Genomic DNA, 20,630 nt, shown 5'->3' with positions numbered 1-20,630 from the left:
AATCATTTTACATGTACACAGAAATAAAACAATAATTAAATCACTTCTTAGGTTGTCAGTTAAAAGGAAGACATCTAAAACTGTCTGAAGCTTAGAAATACATGCACATACTTATCTTAGTTAAGTTCTAATAAAAGGTGAAGTAGAAGCATAAATAATTCCAATTTTAATATATGGAAGGAAACTTTTGCTGCTTAATACTGTCATACAAGTTTATAGTTCATTAGAATACCACTCTATTAGAGTATCAGGAGAAAGCCAAATTAACTTGTATAACAGCTTAGAAATGTTAAAATAAAAAGGAGGGTTATGCAATAACCAAAATCCAAACCACAAAGAAGCATTAATTGTGTTAAGCCTTCAAAGAAAATGCTAATTAAAATATAGGATTTGCTAAGCTGAACAAAGCAGAACAATGATAAGTTTTAGTTCAAACTATATTTTTTAAAAAATAAAAAAGCAATTTCGGATATTGGCATAAGCCATAGCTGTGTCCATGGATGCACAGAATATATCAGTGTTATACTGCACAGCTTGGCTATTTCTTTCTGATACCTTATATATTTAAGAACATTAACTCTGGCATAGGAAAAGAGTGATACACATTTTAATATAGATAGATACAGATATAAATATATAGTTAGATAATATGGATCAGTGTGGGCATTTGAAACCGGGACCAGCCATATCTGTACTTACAGCCAAATCCTGAACTAGTTTCTCCTCAAAGGAATATTCCTCTGTTTCTATCCAATATTTCTGATAACCATGGAGGAACAGGTTAATAGAGCGGTGCCTGGGAGGGGGGGTGAAAGTGAGATCAAGAGGGATAAACGGAATACAGTATAAAAGCTTATGCGGTTAATGATTAGTAAGCATATGGATTTTGTACAATTGCGTTCCTCTGATTGGTCAGTAAATATTTTTTTAAAAACCTAGATCATTGTTTTTGTCTGTTACTATGGTATTTATTTTTGTGTTTTTATATTGTAAACTGCCCTGTGCTAGATCCTTGGATGGTGATATAAAAATAATAATAAAATAAATAAGCAATTTCCCCAATGTTTGACAGAAATTAAGTTACACAGAATGTAACTTACAATAGATATACAGAGTATGGGAAAAAAAGCTTTCATATCTTCACATTCCATTGCATATTCTACTGCACATACAACAGAATCTAAATAACCTCAGAGAACTTGGGGTGTGGTTTGTTCTACAATTTGTTGGGTTTAAAGTCTCTTTTTTCCACTTTGTTGCCTTAAGTTATGAAAGGACTGGTTGTAGAAATATGGAGGAGACATCCTGTTGGGTCTTTTGTAATCTCTCTTGTGAGTGAGCAACACCTTAAGTTTGCGTCTGGATTCAACCAGAAAGTCCTTCAGAGCTTCTTCTGGGCTGAGCAGAAGAGGTCTGAAGAACAGGCAGAAGTTCAGCCAAGAACTGATGAAGAAGAGGTAAACAGAACGGCTTTTTTTTAAAGAAAAAATCGGAGAGCACCATAAGGAGAGGTGGCAGGATGTGCTTCAGGGAAGAAAACAACAACAGAATGACCGCTCCCCACTTCAAATGGGGGGCGGTTTTTGCATGGTTGTGTGCAGCCCCCTGGCCCTACACGATCCCCAGCAAGTCAGACTGGCTTTGGTTCCCCAAGCTGGGTACCTGGAGGTTCCTGCCTAACCTCAGACAGTTAACCAATCCCAGCTGGGGAGGTGTTGCCAGAGGAGTTGACCAGGTAGGATTAGGACCTCCCTGCACACACAATGAGGGTGGAACTTACCTGGGAGCTCTCAGCTGGCTCCCCAGAATCCTTTAGTCTATCTTCCCTAAATGGGTGGGGGCGTGAAGCGGTGACCCACGTCCCCCCTGTGGTGGTGATCCCAGGATCCCAGGATTCGTTAAAGGGGTTTTGTTGAGGGGAGTCACTGGCCATACGCCATTAGGTTGTCAGTGCTCTCCCCTGCGTTGCGGCGAAATGGGGAGGGGGGTCTCTCTGCTTAAACATACATTTTCCAGAGCCAGCCCAATCCCCACACAGTTTGGATAACCCTGATGTTCCCCAGATTCCTGGCCAGGGACTGGGAGGGATAAACGCCCAATGCCAAGGTCTCCCTACATCTGAAAGTTTAATAAAGTTGTGACCAATTTTAATCCCATAACATGCTGTCATGAGTCATTATTCCTCCCAGGGGTCGCCAGGGGTCGGAGGGTCTTTGCCTGGCCGCGCAATAAAGGCAAAGTGAAGTGGAATAAAACACAGCTATGGGTTGAGGGAGAAAAGACACGGACTAAGCTACCTATGCTATTTAAGGTCTAAAGTAGGTAAAAGGAGTGAAAAAGAAAAAAAGAAAAACCTGAGACCAGTGGGAGCTAATGGCAACTGGCTGCCAAAGGCAGGGACAGAACTGCATTATGGGAGCCCTACGTCCCAAACGATTGCTGCTTTCCTTCAACCAAGGGGGTAGAGACCTCAACCCATCCTACTGACCTGGAACTGGGAATAGGGGAATGTGTTGCAGCTTATTCTTCCTGGACTTTGGTGAGGCATCACTGGTGATCCATGGGTCTATAAGGATCAAAGGGTGCCACCAAAGAGACGCAGTATTATGCAGCCTGCTCCGTCTTCCACCTGCAGTGAGGGTGGGAAAACTAGGGCCTTTGAAGCGCCAGCCTCAATCCTTACAGAGAGCCTCTCAGCCCTTCTAGGAAGTGTCAGGGGCAGAGTGGGGAAATAACTCAAAATAAAGGAAGAGAGAAAGAAAAGCATGTACGAAGAAGCCCGCTTGTGAATTGGGCTCATATGTGCTCCAGATTTGCATGGCCGGTTGCCTCATCAGGCAGAGCCTCATGAAGCAGAGCCAGTTTGGACTGACCAATCAGAACCCCTTATTTAATTGTACAAACTCATTGTATGACATCATATCATGGCTGGGAAAGGAGTAAGTGTGTGCGTAAGCAAGAGGCTCTCCATTACATTACCGTTAATGTGAGTATGAGCCTGTCATATTGAGTTTTTTCATGTACTTTTTCCAGCCATACACGTTGGAAGGTGCTCAGGTAGAAATTGCTAATTTTGTGTCTGAAGAAAAGCATATAGGTTTCAACTAACAGTAAAAACACAATTATAGTAAAGCAGTTAAGAGCAAAGGTTATCTAAATATGTAAAATATATTAATAATTTTACATCTAATTTTATGTTAATAATTTTACATCTAATTTTATGTTAATAATTTTACATCTCATTTTATGTTAATAGTTTTGCATCTCATCTCATTCTGTCCAAGTTCTATATGGCCATGATTATATTAAAAATAATGACGACAATCCTAAGTATTAGGATTCTTCTTAAATACGAAGGTTCAATTCTTCAAATGTCACACTCCAATACAGATATTCACATTCGTAACATAGCAAGTCCATACAGTTTGAAGTCCACCATGCCAAAATTGTATACATAAGCAGGGATATCCCATTGTCACGAAGGGTAGTCATAAATAATTCCATATATTATTGGGACTCTTGTTCCCCATCTCTGCTGTTACTCAAATTGTGTCCCTCATTTTTAAAATATTGTGTAAATGTCAATAGAAATTAAGAGAGTGAGACTGAAATCACACACTTAGTTATGCCAACTTAATCCATAAAAGCAATGTCTTAGATTCAAAGAAATGTTAAGGAAATTAATGTTAAGGATTTATCTGCCATTCTGCAGCCACCTACAGCCTCCAAAATCCATTCTGGAGGGTCAGATATGCTTCCTGAGCAAGATGAGATGAGGTGTGTGCAGCTGTTGAGGAGAGAATACGTTTTCATTCTTTTTTAAAAAAAGATTTACTATCACAAGGAACTAAACAGCAGTACACATCCTAAATTATGAAAACAATCAAGGCCAGTCAAACAATCATAGGTCCAAACACAAAAAAGAGAGATGCAGGTATATCTGGGTGGACTGCAAAATTTTGACCAGAGGTTTGCATTAACATCAATAAAGCTTCAGCAATCCTGAAATATAGTGTTAAACCATTTTCAGACATTTTCGCCCCACCAATAAATAATCAAATATTGAGTTCTCCGTTTCCCAAGGCAACCTGGAAGCTAAAATAAGAAAAATGCAAGAAATGTATAATTAACATATTACTGATTGTGGTTCAAAGAGAATGGACTGAGTAACACTTGCATAACCATCAGGTCTATTTGAAATAATTTCTAAGTGGTTTCCTAAAAGGATCTTGGGCCCAATCCATCCTCCCCCCTAGGTGCAGCCCAAAGAGCTGAATATGTGGGCGAGGATATTCTTAAGCCCCAGCTCTTTTACTGACAGGCACAGAGCTGTATGTGCTGTCATTACATGCAATGAGAGGTTTTGGCTTCCCTCCAGGAAAGAAAGCAGAGCCCCTGCTTCTCTTCATATACACTAGCGGCCAAAATTGTGGAAACCCTTTTGGAATAGTGTATTACCGAGGTTTGATGGCTCATAACACCTGATTGGCTCTCTAAACACACATGCTCATTGGCTACATTCAAATGAAGGAAAGCTACTGCCTATCAACCTAATCAAGTTGTGCTTCCTTTTTTCTGGTTATTTGGCTATAACCTTTGATGGAATACAGATATTGAACAAACTTTGCTGCATCACATTCCTCCTTAAATTATCTTTCCATTGATATATAATTTTATGGTATTACAAAAAAAAAAGTGGTGTTATGAGCCATCAAACCTCAGAAATACACTTTCCCCAAAAGGTTTCCACAATTTTGGCCACTAGTGTAGGGCATATTTGCCTGTCCATGAACTAACTTCAGCATGAAGGGAGCCTGAGAAACTGACAAAAATAGTGGTAATGGGAAACAAAGTTTCCATACCTGAGGATTGGAAAGTGGCAAATACAACACCATTCAGAGGTCTAAATAGGAAAATATTGTATGCTGTGTGGAGTCCTCAATCTATGCGTGCATCTGCGTTTTTTGATTTTGATGGTTCAGGCAGTGGCTCTGTTTTTTATATACAGTTATATAGTCATATAGATATTTCTTTTCCGAATGGTTTTTGTATGGTTGTGTCATGGCCTTTGGCTAGTACAATAAAGCTAATTTATTTACTTAAGAATATACAACACCACTTTTAAAAAAAAGAGATTCCAGGGAGATGTTGAAAATTACAGGCCACGAAGTTTAAACTCTGTTCTGGGAAAACTGGTGGAAAACATTGTTAAAGATAAGATAACAAAGCATATAGGAAGAACAAGTCTTGCTGAAGCAGAAATCAGCATGGCTTCTGCAAGGGCAATATCTGTTTCACTAACCTATTAGAGAGTCAACAAGCATACAGACAGAGATGATCAAATTGACATAGTGCATTTGGGCCTTCAAAAAGCTTTTGACAAAGTACCTCACCAAATTACCTCACTGCCTGAGTAAAATAAGACGAGAGATCCTCTTGTAAATCAGGGACAGGTTAAATAACAGGGAGAAGGACAGATAAAAATAAGTGGACAGTTCTCCCAATGGAGGGATGTAGAAAGTGGAGTCCTGGGACTGGTCTTGTGACCTGTGCTTTTTAATGCATAAACAGTGTTCGGGATCTAAAAGGATCTGTCCAAACTGTCTATCCTTGCTTATATGTTGGAATCATGATTTCTGGACCCAGCGCTGAGCCTGCACTGTTATTAGACTAAATTAAGATACCTTCCTTGCTCTCAAATAAGAGCTGCTGTAATTGGGTTTTGGGGCAGGAGCATGACAGAGGGTTAGACAAATTCGTGGCGGACATAGTGACCAATGACTACTAACCCTGATGCTTATGTTCTACCTCCACTGTAGAAGGCAGTATGCTTCAGAATGCCAGCTGCTGGAAACGGCAGGAGGGGGAGAATGCTGCTGCATTCAGGTCTGCTTGCAGGCCTCCCATAGGCATCTGGTTGGCCACAGTGAGAACAGGAAGCTGGACTAGATGGGCCTGATATAACAGGCTGTGCTTATGTGCATACTGCACGAACAGGCTAGCCTCCAGCCTACATCTGCAGCCCTAGGATTTTTTTGTGTGGGAGTCATGCACGAGATTTTCATTGCAAGGAATGGCATAGCTGTTTACCCAGCATCACACGTTTCCAAGTAAGGGCTGGCAGGAAAGGAGAAATGTGCAGGAGGAGATGCAGCATGCAAAACAACAACAATGCACGTGTAATTGCAGAAGATGAAACTTGTCAGTTGATGTATTTCATAAAACAAGCCTCCCAAATTTTAGGGTTAAGACCTTAAACTAAAACCTTAATTATATGGTGTTTACAATATTAAAGGCATGATCCACTCTCTCATGTCTGGGAAGGAATGGGCTAGCTTTCCCTACATATAGAATAGGGTTGCCATATTCCAAAAAGCAAAAACCAGGACACCCTGGAAGTTTTTACAAAAACGGCAGCAAGCCTCAAATTTTTTATTGATCCAGGACAAAGCGGCCCCTCAGATGTCAATTCCATCTTTGAAATCCAGGTAATGACTGGGAAAATCCGGACATGGCAGTCCTAAGATAGGAGGTGCATACAGACATCCCATACATAGCAGCAGATAACTGGGCCCACATGCCTGGCCAAGGGATAGTGGCAAAAGGGAAGGATAGGTAGTTCCAACAGTACAATCCTATGGACGCCTGCTCAAAAGTAAGTTCCATATAGTTCAGTGGGCTAACTCCCAAATAAGTGGGTAAAATATTGCAGCCTGGCAATTCAAAAATATGTGAATGGCTACTGAAAAGCAGGCACCACTGAGTTCAATGACCCACTTCCAAGTACATTTCTTAGATTGTAGTTCACTGTTTTTAAACAGCTGGGGGCTGCAAAGGATTAATACAAGACTTTCTGATATTCAGAAAAGCAACGAAAAGGTAATGAAATGTAATAGAAATGTATTTTTGCAGTGCTAGTTGAGGTTAGAATTAATTTTGGATCCTAGTATGTTATTAGAATACTGTCAAGACTGCTTTACAAAATGCTTCTGCGAGTCTTGTGTTCTATCTACTTCCATTTGAAACAGAATTAAGGATTAGAGCATCTCTTTTACAAAGACATATGATGCTCTTCTAATATGGCTCAACAGGAAACTTTAAGAAACTGGCTGAACTTTCAATACGGTGTCACAGAAAGCATGTCAGGTAAGAACACCCACTGTTCTGAAGCGCAATAGCAAGAGTCTCATGTAAAAAGAAAAATTAAAAGTTATGTACCTTGGCAGATTATACAACGGTGCCATCCTGAAACAAGCCACAACAGCTCTTTTACGTTGTTTTGACAAGAGTTTGTGCCAAACTGCTTTCTTTGATCTTAATGGTTGCTCAACCTATGGAAAAACACTATTGTAAATAACAAGTCCAGTTCAGCTGATGCCATCTGTAAGTTGACGATGATAGAAAATACACGGTGTGTGTGTGTGTGTGTACACACACACACACACACACATGCACAATGACCGCTCCCCACTTAAAACGGGGGGCGCCCTTTGCGGGGACGCGTGCAGCCCTGGATCTGGAGTGGCCCCATCAGCATAGGCTTTGCCTTCCCTCAGGTGGGATACCTGGAGGTCCCCGCCTACCCCAGTGAGTTGTCCAATCCCACCTGGGGGAAGCGTTGCCAGGGAAACCAGGCCAGGTGGGGGGAGGGATTACCTGCCCACACAATAGAGGGTGGATCTTAATTGTTAATCCTCACATGGAAAATACACGGTGTGTGTGTGTGTGTGTGTGTGTACACACACACACACACACACATGCACAAAACACACAAGATTAAACCTAACCTCACACTGGAGAGAAAATCACATCAAGCCAAATGTTTGGCGAAACAGAAGAATCTTTGGGGTTCATCTGAAAGCCAAAATAGATGGAGACAATTTACCTCTCTAGGGACTGAATTCTGATCTACCTTTCCCAGGAAAACTGCAGGGGACACACCACCCAGAGATGTGCAAAAATACTCCTAAACAGGAGGCTAGAGGCAGAGCTGGATCCAGGAGTATCCATATATTGAAAACCTGGGGTTGTATCCTCTACACTCACTGCACCTGTGGCATCACTTGTAGGACTTCCCAATCCTGTGCATCACACAAATTTGTTCTGGGTCCCCCTCCCACCCTTCCAGAGCAGATTTGGAGGGAACACAAGGGAGGAAATAAAGTTCCATTGCATGAGCAGAAATCATTCCATGAACACAATAAGTTCGTGGATACAATGCCTTGTCTTTCAAAAGAAGTGCAGCCCGTCCAGAACAGGCAGAGCTTTCCCAAAGTTCTAAATGTTGACATTAGAACTGTCTAGTTGTCACCCCTATATCTACCTTCTGAGGCCCTTCTTTGTGAGGTCTGGAGGGTGGCAACATGAGAACAGGCCTTCTCCGCAGTGGCTCCCCGTCTATGGAAGGCTCTCCCCAAGGAAGTTTGCCTGGTGCCTTCATTATACACCTTTAGGCACCAGGCAAAAAACATTAACGAGGCCCTTGGTTGATCTGATGTGACATCCATGCCCTTTTAAAACATGGGGTTTTTTTTGGGGGGGGTGTTTATTAGGTTGTTTTTACTTTGATTATATATATTTGGGCTTTTATGTTTATCTTTTCCATGAACCACCCTGAGACCTCCAGGTATAGGGTGGTATATAAATTCAATAAATAAATAATAATAATAATAATAATAATAATAATAATAATAATAATAATGTTTCTGAGCACAATTCAAAGTGTTGGTCTGACCTTTAAAGCCCTAAACAGCCTCGGTCCTGTATACCTGAAGGAGCATCTCCACCCCCATCATCCAGCCCGGACACTGAGGTCCAGAGCTGAGGGCCTTCTGGCGGTTCCCTCGCTACAAGAAGTGAGGTTACAGGGAACCAGGTAGAGGGCCTTCTCGGTAGCAGCGCCTGTCCTTTGGAACACCCTCCCAGCAGATGTCGAGGCAATAAACAACTATTTTACTTTTAAAAGACAACTGAAGGCAGCCTTGTTTAGGGAAGTTTTTAATGTCTGATGCTGTATTGTTTTTAATATTTGGTTGGAAGGCGCCCAGAGTGGCTGGGGAAACCCAGCCAGATGGGCGGGGTATAAATAATATATTATTGTTGTTGTTGTTGTTGTTGTTGTTGTTGTTGTTTGTTGTTGTTATCAGTGGCGTAGCGTGGGGGGTGCAGGGCGGGCCGGCCGCACCGGGCGCAACATCTGGGGGTTAGGGTTAGGGGGCGCCAATCCATGGGTTAGGGGGCGCAAATTACTTGCCTTGCCCCGGGTGCTGACAACCCACGCTACGCCACTGGTTGTTGTTGTTGTTGTTGTTGTTGTTGTTATTATTATTACCCTGTAAGCTAAGTCAGTAGTATTACCCTTCATATTGCAGACAGGGGCTAAGGCTGAGAGTAGCTTATGTAAGTCCAGCTACTGAATACATGTCAGAAGCTAGATCTGAACCAGGGACTCCCCAATTTGAAACACAGTCTCTGTTATAATATATGTGCTTAGATAAGAACTCCATGTTCTGCTTTAAAAATATAACTGAAAGGTGGGGTCCCCTTCACCTGTTCCAGATGATACACAGCTGCTGAGATCCTTTGCACACGCTGCACTATTTTCTCAGGATCAACAGGTTCATCAGCTTTCAAGACATCTTTGTACAAATTCAACTGCCATTTCACAGCTGGGTCATCTGACTGCAAATAACACATACGATCTTGTATCAAAAATGTTTAAAAATACTTAGCAGACTTATTTAAATAAACATTAAATAAAATGCCCCACTCTTACACAGCAATCCTATATTTTAATTATGTCAGGCCTGGGGGGCATGGGGATATGATTGTCATATCTTATACTCACTCAGCCTAAAAGATTAGGAAAAGCATGCCACTGGGAAAATTCCAAAATCAGCTCTAACTCCACCCTACCCCACTAAAAGATAAGCAGAAAATTGTGACCCAAAGGTTAGAGCAAATACTGTAATAGTGTTTTTGCCAGGAGCATAAAGGAGAAGTAAAGCTGTGTATGTATCATCTGCATATTACTGACAATGTACTACAAAACTCTAGATGACCTGACCAGCAATTTCATGTAAATATTAAACACAATGGTGGATAAAATCAAATCCGGTACTTAAGGCTCCACAGTGCTGAACCAAACTCCCCAAGCACCACCCTCTGAAAACAGTCATCCCGGTAGGACTGCAACCGTCATAAAGCATTGCCACCCACTCCCAACTCAGACAGCTTCTCCAGAAGAATACCATCGTCAATGGTATCAGATGACACTGACAGATCAAGGAAGATCACTAGGGACACACTCCCTAGAGGTGATTATACAGGGCAACAAAGGCAGTTTCTATACCAAAAGCGCAGAGGTGTGCCTGCTAAATCCTATAGCCCTCATAGCCTGCATAACTTAAGCAAAAGATTGCCTTGTTAAACATCTAAATGTTTTAAAACTTTGCCTAATGCTAAAAAACGTTTCATCTGACAGACCTTTTTGAACATTACCTTCTCCTGCAAATGCAAATTATTGCGTAAATGCTCCTTCACCTCTTCTTCTGTGTCTTTCTGCATACAAATATAAGCATATATTAATCTGTGCCATAATAAAAGTTGGACTAACTTATTAAATTATCTTTCTAGAAAGCAAATATCCTGGTGATGAGACAGCCCGCAACCATCTACAACTGGGCTGCAAAGCTTTGCCAACAGAATAATTATATTGTAACCCAGAAGAGACAGGAGGATCCAATTTCCCTAGGGAAGGAGTGAAGATTGGGAGAGGCTGTGAGAAGCAGGGAGAGTTCTGAAACAGCTGGTGAGAAAGTCTTGTATGCTGATATTTGTGGATTTAGTAAGTGAATGTTTCTGACTGTTCTTCTTCCCAATTATTATCTATATGTTTTTTAAACACCAAATCTGGTCCATTTGTTTTCTTGGAATCCAATCTGGAAGAATAGCTGGAAAGCTGAAAACAGGATCCTAGACAGCTGCCTCCCATCAAGAAGCAACAGCAGGCAACACGTACATAGGATTCCGTGTGGAAAATGTGATAAGAACTGTAGGTGTGCAAAGCCAAATTCATTTTTTATGCTCATATCTGACCAATCCCTTATTCAATAAGGGTAACTGTTTGTTTCATAGAATCATAAAACCGCAGAGTTGGAAGGAACCACAAGGGTCATCTAGTCCAGCCCCCTGCAATGAAGGAATCTTTTACCCAATTTGGGGCTTGAACCCATGACCCTTAGATTAAGAGTCTCATGCTCTAGCAACTGAGCTATGGCAAACGTAAATGAAATATGTGTAGCTAATGTGAGATATTTCCTCAGTTCCCACAACTGGCCCCATTTTTCTTACATACATCTGATGATACGGGCTCTGGTCCAGGACAGCTTGGGTACTGTAAATTTGCTAGGATGCCTTCAAGATGCCATACAGGGCCATCTTTACCCAGAGGTGCAAGGGGTGCGGTGCACCCGGGCACCAAATTCTAGGGGGTGCCCACCGCTGAAGCCACCTAAGCTCTTAACTGCGAGCCATGGATGATTGGGGTCAATGGGTCATTTCCGTTCTCTTTTGCAAAACAGCTGCAGAACCAATGTATCCGGCGCTGCCCCCTAGTGGTGTCTTTCATTTTCGCATGATTGCAAAAATGGAAAGACAGAGTTATCGCTGCCATTTTTTTTTCATGTTAGTGGTTTTCGCTGCTCCCCTCCTTAAAAGCTCAACAACTTTGACATGCCCCCCCAAATTTGGGGGCGCTGGACGGATCTTTGCACCCTGGCGATGCATATGCTAAAGACAGCCCTGATGCCATACTATTCTATTTGTTATGACATATTCTATGCATACAGTAAATATAAGCATGCCATTGTGTCTTTAAGATCTATGAATTGCTTTCCACTTCAGGCAATAAGTATTTAATCAGTCAAGTGCTTTGGTCTAGCATTCATTTTTCTAGATGCATTTGGACCAATGAATAAACCGGTTTGCCATATGGAAGGCTTGTTCATTGTTTCTCGCACTGTTGAGATGCAGGCGTTGCAGCGAGGGCATATCCTGATACTGCATAGCAACGTGTGCATTTTGAGAATCCTTGTATTAGAACAGGCATAGGCAAACTCAGCCCTCCAGGTGTTTTGGGACTACAACTCCCACCATCCCTAGCTAACAGGACCAGTGGTCAGAGATGATGGGCATTGTAGTCCCAAAACATCTGGAGGGATGAGTTTGCCTATGCCTGTATTAGAATCACAATCCCCATGTGGTTGCTAGATTTTCAAAATTGAACACTCTTAACTGAGCAAAACTTCGACTTACACAGCTGTATCTGAACTTAGCAAGAGATATCAGTTCTTGATCTCCAGGCGTACACATATTCAGTCCAATGGGAAGCATTTTTTTAAGTGCAGCTACAATTAGAGAAGTCTGTATTGAATATAAATCCCCTCTACGTTTTGATTTCTTTCGTTCTTGATCATGACCTCCAGACTAAAAGGGAAGATACATACAAAATATATTGTGTAGTTATGTGATTCATTCATATTAAATAGTTATTTCCCCTAATTATCCAACCAAAGCTAGACTTTTATATTGACATATGATATGTAATATATATATATTTAATGGCTAAACTTGGCAAAATATAAGTGAACCAAAGAACTGCTGTGGAAAATACCGGTACATATTATTTTAGTAGCACTTCATAATTTACTTCACCACAGAAAATCTAAGAATACACACGTTGTAATTTTCTACAATCTACACATCTCCAAAAACACATACATACACATACGAATAACATCTGAAACGGATAAAAGTTTTGACAATAAGCTTTGTACTTTTAGAAGACAGTAAGTGTTTCTAACATTCTGAGCATTCTATGCATGTATGAAATGTATCTGCAATGCTGCTTTTTAAAAAGTCTCATGTTGCCTATATATGAATTCAATAAAGTCCTACGCCTATGAATTTGTACACTAGAAAGCTACTTTTCATTAACTCCATTGTTGATTTAAAAAAAAACAGGTAAATGTATCAGACTACACTGTCAGCAGCTTCAGTCACCCAGAGCATAAGGAAAATGAGCCCTAGGAAAGAGACAGTAAACAGGTTGCACATCAACATAATATCTGTCCTATTCTATCCAAATAATGTAAAATAAAACTTTTTATTTAAGGCAGCAGATCAAAGCTCTGAGCAACAACAAGGTCATCATTAACAGAATCATACTATGAACAAACTTACACTAAAAAGCCACACAAAAAATGTCCCCTTCCTGAATTCCATGCTTGAAATAGACTCTCACTGGCCACAGTGAGAATTTGCCACACACATGAATTCAGAGCTGGGCTCATAGCATTTCACTGCTACAAACAGCAGGCGCTTGCTATAAACCCTCCACATCTTATTGCCGCTGCAAATGAAAATTTAAGGCCCTGAGCAAACTGTACAAGCTTCTTATGCTGGTACAGTAAGAGCTGTTAGTACTAATTGTTTGCAAACAATTACCACACGGTTTTTATTCTAGGAGAAAGAAAAGTCTAACAGTGCACGCACTTTGGGTAAATTGTTGCAAAGCTCTCGTTTTTATGAAAACTACCAAAGCATCTAGCCATTCCTACATGTTTGGCAGTTCAGTTATGAACAAAAACATGATGTGGTGGTTTTTCTTCAGGGACTGACAAATGCAGGAAGTATTTTGCCTCAAAGCTTTGCTTGTCAAAATGCCTTAGAAAAAGTTTTCTACAGTAGCAATGAAATAATGGCTCTATATTTAATGACATTAATTTGTACTCTACTTTGATAGCAGACAAACAAATGCCACAATGTATCACGGGGACCCAGTGGCGTCACTCGTCTGTTAATCAGGGGAGGTAACTGGTGTAACACAGGAGGTAAGTCAGTCCTAGTTTTTCATTCTTCTGTTCCTTGGAGGACAGGTTTCTCCAGAAAAGATTCCCCGTTATCTACTTCAGTATGAGTGGGTAAGAATGTTTAACATAAACGCAGTAAAGGGGGGGGGACACATTTTAAAAGTGAAGAAATGCTCCATTCTGTCTCTGCCACCAAATTTCAGACTTTTAAAATTGCTACTCAGTAAATCTCAATTTACAAAGATAGAACTGGAGATTCACAGAACATCATGCTCTGTTCGTGACGGTAAGGAAGTGGGTTGTGCTTTAAAATTATCTGTTCATATTTATTCTATACTAGCAGAAACCCATCAAGGGTATCTGTCCTTTCTTTCTACTCATCACCCTTATTATTAAAGCAGGGAAGGTCTTTACTTGCTTTCCCCTCTATAATGAGGGCTACAATTTGATCTGGTGTAAATGTAATGCTGAGCTATAGACTACTGATAGGTTTGGAATGTTTGCAACCCACCTAACTAAACAAAGTTCATCAGGCAGCTTACATTGAGCTGCTTCACATGAAAAGCTAAGTCCAACTATGGCTTAGTGCAAAAGTGTTAGCATGGGGGGTTCCCAGAAGAGACTGCAGCTGCAGCACTCCTCTCCCAGACTTGCTGCTGCTACAGTGCCATAAGCTAAGCCACGGTTTGGCTTAGTTATGAAGGTTCCCAACCTGGCATTTGGGAAGGCTTTCATGGGCGCCCTCAGGCAGCTGTTCCAGACTCTGAGCTTTCATTAAAAGAAGAAAAGGGTCTAAACTTCCAAGAAAGAAAGTTATGAAGCAAAATGTGCAAGTACCCTTTGAAGCAATTTCTGTGAAATGAGTAAACCTTTGTTTTTAGTAAATGAGTGAAGCCAGAGCTGTGATTGATAAGTCATGATGACAATGGTGATAATGACCACCTTTTCCCTAGTTGTTCCCAAGTCGTTGTGTTTTGCCAGGGCAGATCCAGCACAGAGGCATCATTATTACCAATATCATCATCAACTTTCCCCCGGATTGTATGCAACTAAGCTTACTCAGAATAGACCCACTAAAATTAATGGCCCTAAGTTAGTCAAGACCATTCATGTCAATGGGTTTACTCTCAGTAAAAGATTGTAAAATACAATTCATAATAACGACATTTTTCCTGATTGTTTCCAACTTGTGGGGAAATTTTTAAATAAATTTGGTACAGGATGCGTACACTGATTTTAGTGTGATCCAAATTTATTTTGTATCCATAAGTCTTGACTGCAGGGAAGGAGAGCAAAGAGGAGGGAGAGAATAATATGATAAAGTAATCTAGATATTTTAATGGACAATCATAGCAATGACAAGCACAGTATATTACTACTACTACTACTACTATTAGTTCTAATGTTTCTAATTTCTAATGTTAAAAATCCCAATACATTAATGAGTCACTTTTCCAATTAAACACTTTTTCAATTAAAGATACTAAACTAATTTACATAAAATGAGGATGGTAACAGAGGCAGAAGAGAGATGTTGTTGGGCCATTTTCTTCCCCATGAAATCAATACCCAGGCCTGTATAGAAAAGTGTGTAGGAGTATAAAAACAGATGTTCTGGCAAAATCTGCCTAACTTTCCAATAGGATTTATATTGGGCAGAACATGTACCTTCCCTTTGTGACGCCACTGCTGTGATCAATGGAAAGAATGCTGAGAGCCTGGTCATCTCTAAAACTAAAACATAAAGACACATCATGCACTTTGACCTGTACCTTTACTTGCATGGCCTGTATGAAAGAAAAAATACAAGGAAAAAAGTAAGTAAACTTGATGAAAAGATGGGAATTTTACAAGTTAATTAGAAACAGTATCTTCTTTTTTTTCAATAAAGTAGCTAAAATACCTTGCATTTACAATGAACCATTACCATGTGTCATTATGTGCTCTCTTAATAAAATAATGAATTACTGCATTAGATTAATTTCTTCTATTATTACGTTTACTGAGGGTTAAAAATAAAGAATATACTGAGGATTACCAATGGCAATATATTTTATTCTATATATATTATGTAAACCCCCATACTGCTGTTTTAGTCAGTTTAGAATAAAGGAAAACCATAAACAACAATACATTTACTATCTTTATAATCTTTTAATATTGATGTTTAGTAATATGACTTGGACTTAATACTAATGAATGTTTGACAACACACACTTACCAATTTTTTTAGCCTTGTATCTGTTAACAAACAATATTCACAAGAAATGCAACAAACCAAGTGCTTTTGCTTTACAATGGAAAACTAATGTTACATGAAACTTTGTGCAGGTTACAGAAAGTTTGATTCTGCAATTATTTCTCGACCTCCTCTCCTTTTGGCCTTCTTGGGCACTTTAAAATGCCACGATTCAAAGTTAGAAGTTAAGGACTGAGGTCTACAATCACATCTACTTTTCCCAAATATATTTTAACTTGTAGAAGATAAAGTTGAATACTTTTGTCCTATGGATTTCAAGCTTTTGCTAAACTTTGCTTGCTTTCCCTGGAGAGACCTACCAGACTGATAAACAGTTTGAGCCACCTGGCCAAAGTCAGCTCTTCCATGTAGCCTTTAGGCTAGACTGAATGTATAAATTTTATTCCTAGTTAGGCTTTTCTCTCTCTGCTACATCTGTGCTCTGGATTCCCCCCCCCCAAATGCTTTTAAATGCTGGATATTTGTTTGCTGTATTTTTAAACTTTTTCTACTTTGACTGATTTTTTTTTTTTATCCTATAAAGTGTGATACCCATTTCTTAAAATAAATTAAATCCTCTACTTAAAAAAAAAAAAAAAAGGGAGTTACAAGTGCTTAATTCTGACTGAATTGTGCCCTAGGAGTGTCAAAGAGAAGGGACTGTGCACAATACAGTCGTATAAAAAGAAAAAGGAAATCTCCTGAGAATGAGTTGCTGTTATTAAGGGTCAAACTAGAGAGGATGTTAATGCAACTTAAAAGGTAAAGGTAAAGGGAGCCCTGATCAAACTGCGGGAGGCAGTGGAAGACAGGAGTGCCTGGTGTGTTATGGTCCATGGAGTCACGAAGAGTCGGACACGACTAAATGACTAAACAACAACAAAGGGACCCCTGCCCATTAGGTCCGGTCGTGGCCGACTCTGGGGTTGCAGCGCTCATCTCGCTTTATTGGCCGAGGGAGCCGACGTACAGCTTCCGGGTCAGGTGGCCAGCATGACTAAGCCGTTTCTTGCACTTTGATGTGTTTTTGAACTGCTAGGTTGGCAGGAGCAGGGACCGAGCAATGGGAGCTCACCCCGTCATGGGGATTTGAACCTACGACCTTCTGATCGGCAAGTCCTAGGCTCTGTGGTTTAACCCACAGAGCCACCCGTGTCCCTTTAATGCAACTTACATGTGCATTTAAAAAATGTAAATAGCAACCATGGAAGAGTCCACAGTATCACAACTGCAGCAGAAGGGAAGGGGTTTAACTCCTCTCACCATACCCTGACAACAACCCCCCCCCCATCCAAAAGCTGCTATTTACATTAAGAGAGAAGCCTTTAATGCAGGGGTCCCCAACCTGTGGCCCATGGGCCAGAAGTGGCCCATGGAGGCCGTTTAACTGGCCCCCAAGCTGCCCCTGAACTGAGCTGCCCGCTTGGTGAGTCCCTGCGCGATGCACTAAACTGGCCTTGCGGCACAGGGACTCTCTTCCACGGCTCTGGAAATTGCTTCTGTGCATGCCCAGACGCTGGAAATCGCATCTGCACAGGGGCAATTTTCGGTGTCTGGGCATGCACAAAAGTGTTTTATGGCACCGGGGACATGCGCAGATATGATTTCTGGCGTTGTGCTGTGCCGGTCTGGCCCAAGGAGGATCTCCGCAGGAGTGACCTGGCCCATGCCCGGTAAGCCTTGCTGACCCCTGCTTTAATGGCTTTCATTTTTATTCATATAGATGGGGAAGGGGAGGGATTTTAACTGAGATCACCTTTCCTCCTTTAATCCATGCCCATATTGGCACAGCTAAAGACACCACTTGTCTTTAAAATGTAGAGATTAACTGCATTCATTCATTCAATTAATGTCATGTCACTAATTTTGCTCTTTTATTATAATTCAAAACATTTATCTAAAGATGGTCATGGAAAAATGGTGTTGATAGTCCTGCAACATTAATTACATATATGTTTAACTGGAGCCATTGATATTAAGCAACAACAGTACACTTCACACAGGAACAAGTCAGAAAGAGGACAACAGTATAGCACTCACAGCTCTTACTATATAGCAATACGTTGTGGGCTCTTTCTAATTTTTTTATGTTCATTAAAAACTCTGAGCGTGAAATAAGTGAGATTCTCTCTCACACATTGCTTAGCTAACATTTTGGATCGGGGTCTGTTCATTTGGGGAGTAAGTAGTGGAGCCTACTACAGTTGTGCCTTGGAAGTTGAATGAAATCCGACTTCCAAAACGTTCAAAAACCAAATCATGTAGCCAATCAGAAGCTGCCGAAGCCCCGTGAGACGTTAGGGTTCCAAAAGAATATTTGCAAACCGGAACAATCACTTCCGGGTTTGCGGCGTTCGGGAGCCAAAACGTCCGAGTTCCAGAGTGTTCAACAACCAAGGTACGACTGTACTTGAAAACTGGATTATGAATGCCTCTGGATCTATTCTTCAGTGCATCTTTATTTCTTTAGCCTATAAAAGCTATACACTAATGTGTGAAACTGATAGCAGGGGGGGGGGCACTGTATAAAACCACAATATTGGAGAAAATTTACAAAGCCATATTTGGAGCACAGAGATATTTGCTGCTTTTTAAAACTGTTCTGTCACATGATGTTAATTCTTTACACTCTTATATACTGTAATAGGTGATTCGTCCTGTGAAATTTGTCAGGTGCTTCTTGCCTTAGGTAATTCGTTCGTCCCTGTCAGCTAATAACAACTTAGATAAATAAAGTTAATTGCTGTGAATTCTGAAGATAAAGCAGTAGTGGGAAGCTGCGTCCCTCCAGATGTTATGAGACTCCAACTCCCATTAGCCTCAGACAGAATGGCCAATGCACATAGATGATGGGAGTAGTAGTCCAACAACATCTGGAGGTACACAGGTCCCCATGTCTGGAGTTTGAAAGTCCTTCCCCAGCCTGGAAATACCAAAGTTCCTTCTGCCCTAAAATCCTATCCTTTTACTGAATGAACAACAAACATTTTGAAAACATTATCGGGTCTCATGCACAAATTCACAAAGCCTGCAGTGAGACACAAATCCCACCAAATGAAGTAGGATTTACTTCTAAGTAGACATGTATAGGATCAGAATCAAAGTCTCTTCCTCATGTACCTATGTAGGTAAGATTACATAGGTAAAAGTTAAAGAGCAAACTCCTTATAAACTTTATAATCTTCATTTACTAGGATGCTTTAATACTGAAACTTAACACACTGTTTTCTATTTGAAGTTTCTGATTTGCACATCTGAAAGCTACTCGAAGCTGTGTAAGGGAATGGGGTCCATGATTCAAAAACAGTGTATTGAAATACATGGAAAAATGAATCTGGGAAACTGTATTTGGAGGATAGAGGGACATTAAAGCATTTCTGCAAAATATTTAAATATGCTAAAGCTAGATAGCCTAAAAAGAGTGTAACATTTATAAGGGGTTTGTTCTTTCAATTTTTGTGCCAGTTATCAAACCCAGACACCCCACTTCTGATTCAGTTAAAACAGTCAATTCCTATTTTGGATTCTGCATGAAAATGTGTTGTGTGAATATTTTCTTTTGTTAGATCCCTGACCTAGTACATGTGGTTGTGCATAAAGTTATGGGCTGAGATCACATATACCATAACAAGTTAATATTTACTACTACCAGTTTTGTCAGAATTGGACACCTGTTTGGGAGGGATGAAAAGGTGCGTAGAGGCTAAATTCAGGTTGACTTTGCTCCCCCCCTCCATGTCTGCTGCCACATTATGGTCATTTAGAGATCAGACTTCAATCTGCTTATTCCAAAGATGTAGCATGACTCTCAGTATATAAATTTGGATTTAATTATATAAAGCCATTCAAATCACTTGTAGGATTCAAAATTCAAGATACATTTCTTCTTGTCTGTTCATGTCTGAGGAATATAAAGGAATATAAAAGTATATATCCTGAAAATCTGAGTCTGCATTTCAAACATACTTTTCACATGCAACTCTTGTATTCAGAGTTATTGCCTTTGACGTGTATTTGACACTGAATAAATTGTGTGTCTATCTGCACATAATGATTTGATAATTTTAGAATCATCTGGATGCCAATTTGTATTCAATGTGAGTAGGCAAGTTTTTCATGGGGCTGCTAAATATTATTAGGATGCAACAACAAGAAAAGTTGGATTATATGACTGAATCAATTATGCAAATTAAGCAAAATTGGATTATTTTTCTTATTTTGTATAATGTAACACAGAAACACATTGGCACAACTGTCTAGCTTCTTCTTCTAATGAGACACACAACTACAGCTAGACCAGCTCGGCTGGTCAGAGCATGGTGCGGCTAATGTCAAGGTTACTGGTTTGATCCCTGCAAGGGACAGCTGTATATTCCTGCATGGAAGGGTTTGGACCAGAAGATCCTCAGGGATCCTTCCAACTCTAGAATTTGATGATTCTACATCTTGACCTACTGGGTATTAGGCCTCACTTGCCTATTACATGAATGGATAAGGACAATGCTTTTCTAAACGAAACC

At 40.4% G+C, this 20,630-nt stretch overlaps 1 protein-coding gene across 1 annotated transcript in view; it reads right to left on the bottom strand.

Moving 5' to 3' along the window:
• The window catches only part of RYR3 (ryanodine receptor 3), a 271,072-nt gene that overhangs the window by 38,208 nt on the left and 212,234 nt on the right, over window positions 1-20,630 (bottom strand). Inside the window, exons 72-77 of the mRNA XM_079954045.1 lie at window positions 15,644-15,658; window positions 12,316-12,486; window positions 10,501-10,560; window positions 9,550-9,681; window positions 7,219-7,331; window positions 700-796 (exon numbers count right to left, since the gene is read on the bottom strand). Coding sequence (XP_079810171.1) covers window positions 700-796; window positions 7,219-7,331; window positions 9,550-9,681; window positions 10,501-10,560; window positions 12,316-12,486; window positions 15,644-15,658 — 588 coding nt within the window. The remainder of the gene's footprint in view (window positions 1-699; window positions 797-7,218; window positions 7,332-9,549; window positions 9,682-10,500; window positions 10,561-12,315; window positions 12,487-15,643; window positions 15,659-20,630) is intronic.

Source organism: Podarcis cretensis, assembly GCF_951804945.1.
Source record: "Podarcis cretensis genome assembly, chromosome: 1".
Taxonomy (NCBI): domain Eukaryota; kingdom Metazoa; phylum Chordata; class Lepidosauria; order Squamata; family Lacertidae; genus Podarcis; species Podarcis cretensis.
The sequence above is the reverse complement of the archived record's forward strand: the minus strand, read 5'-3'. Positions and strand labels throughout refer to the sequence as shown.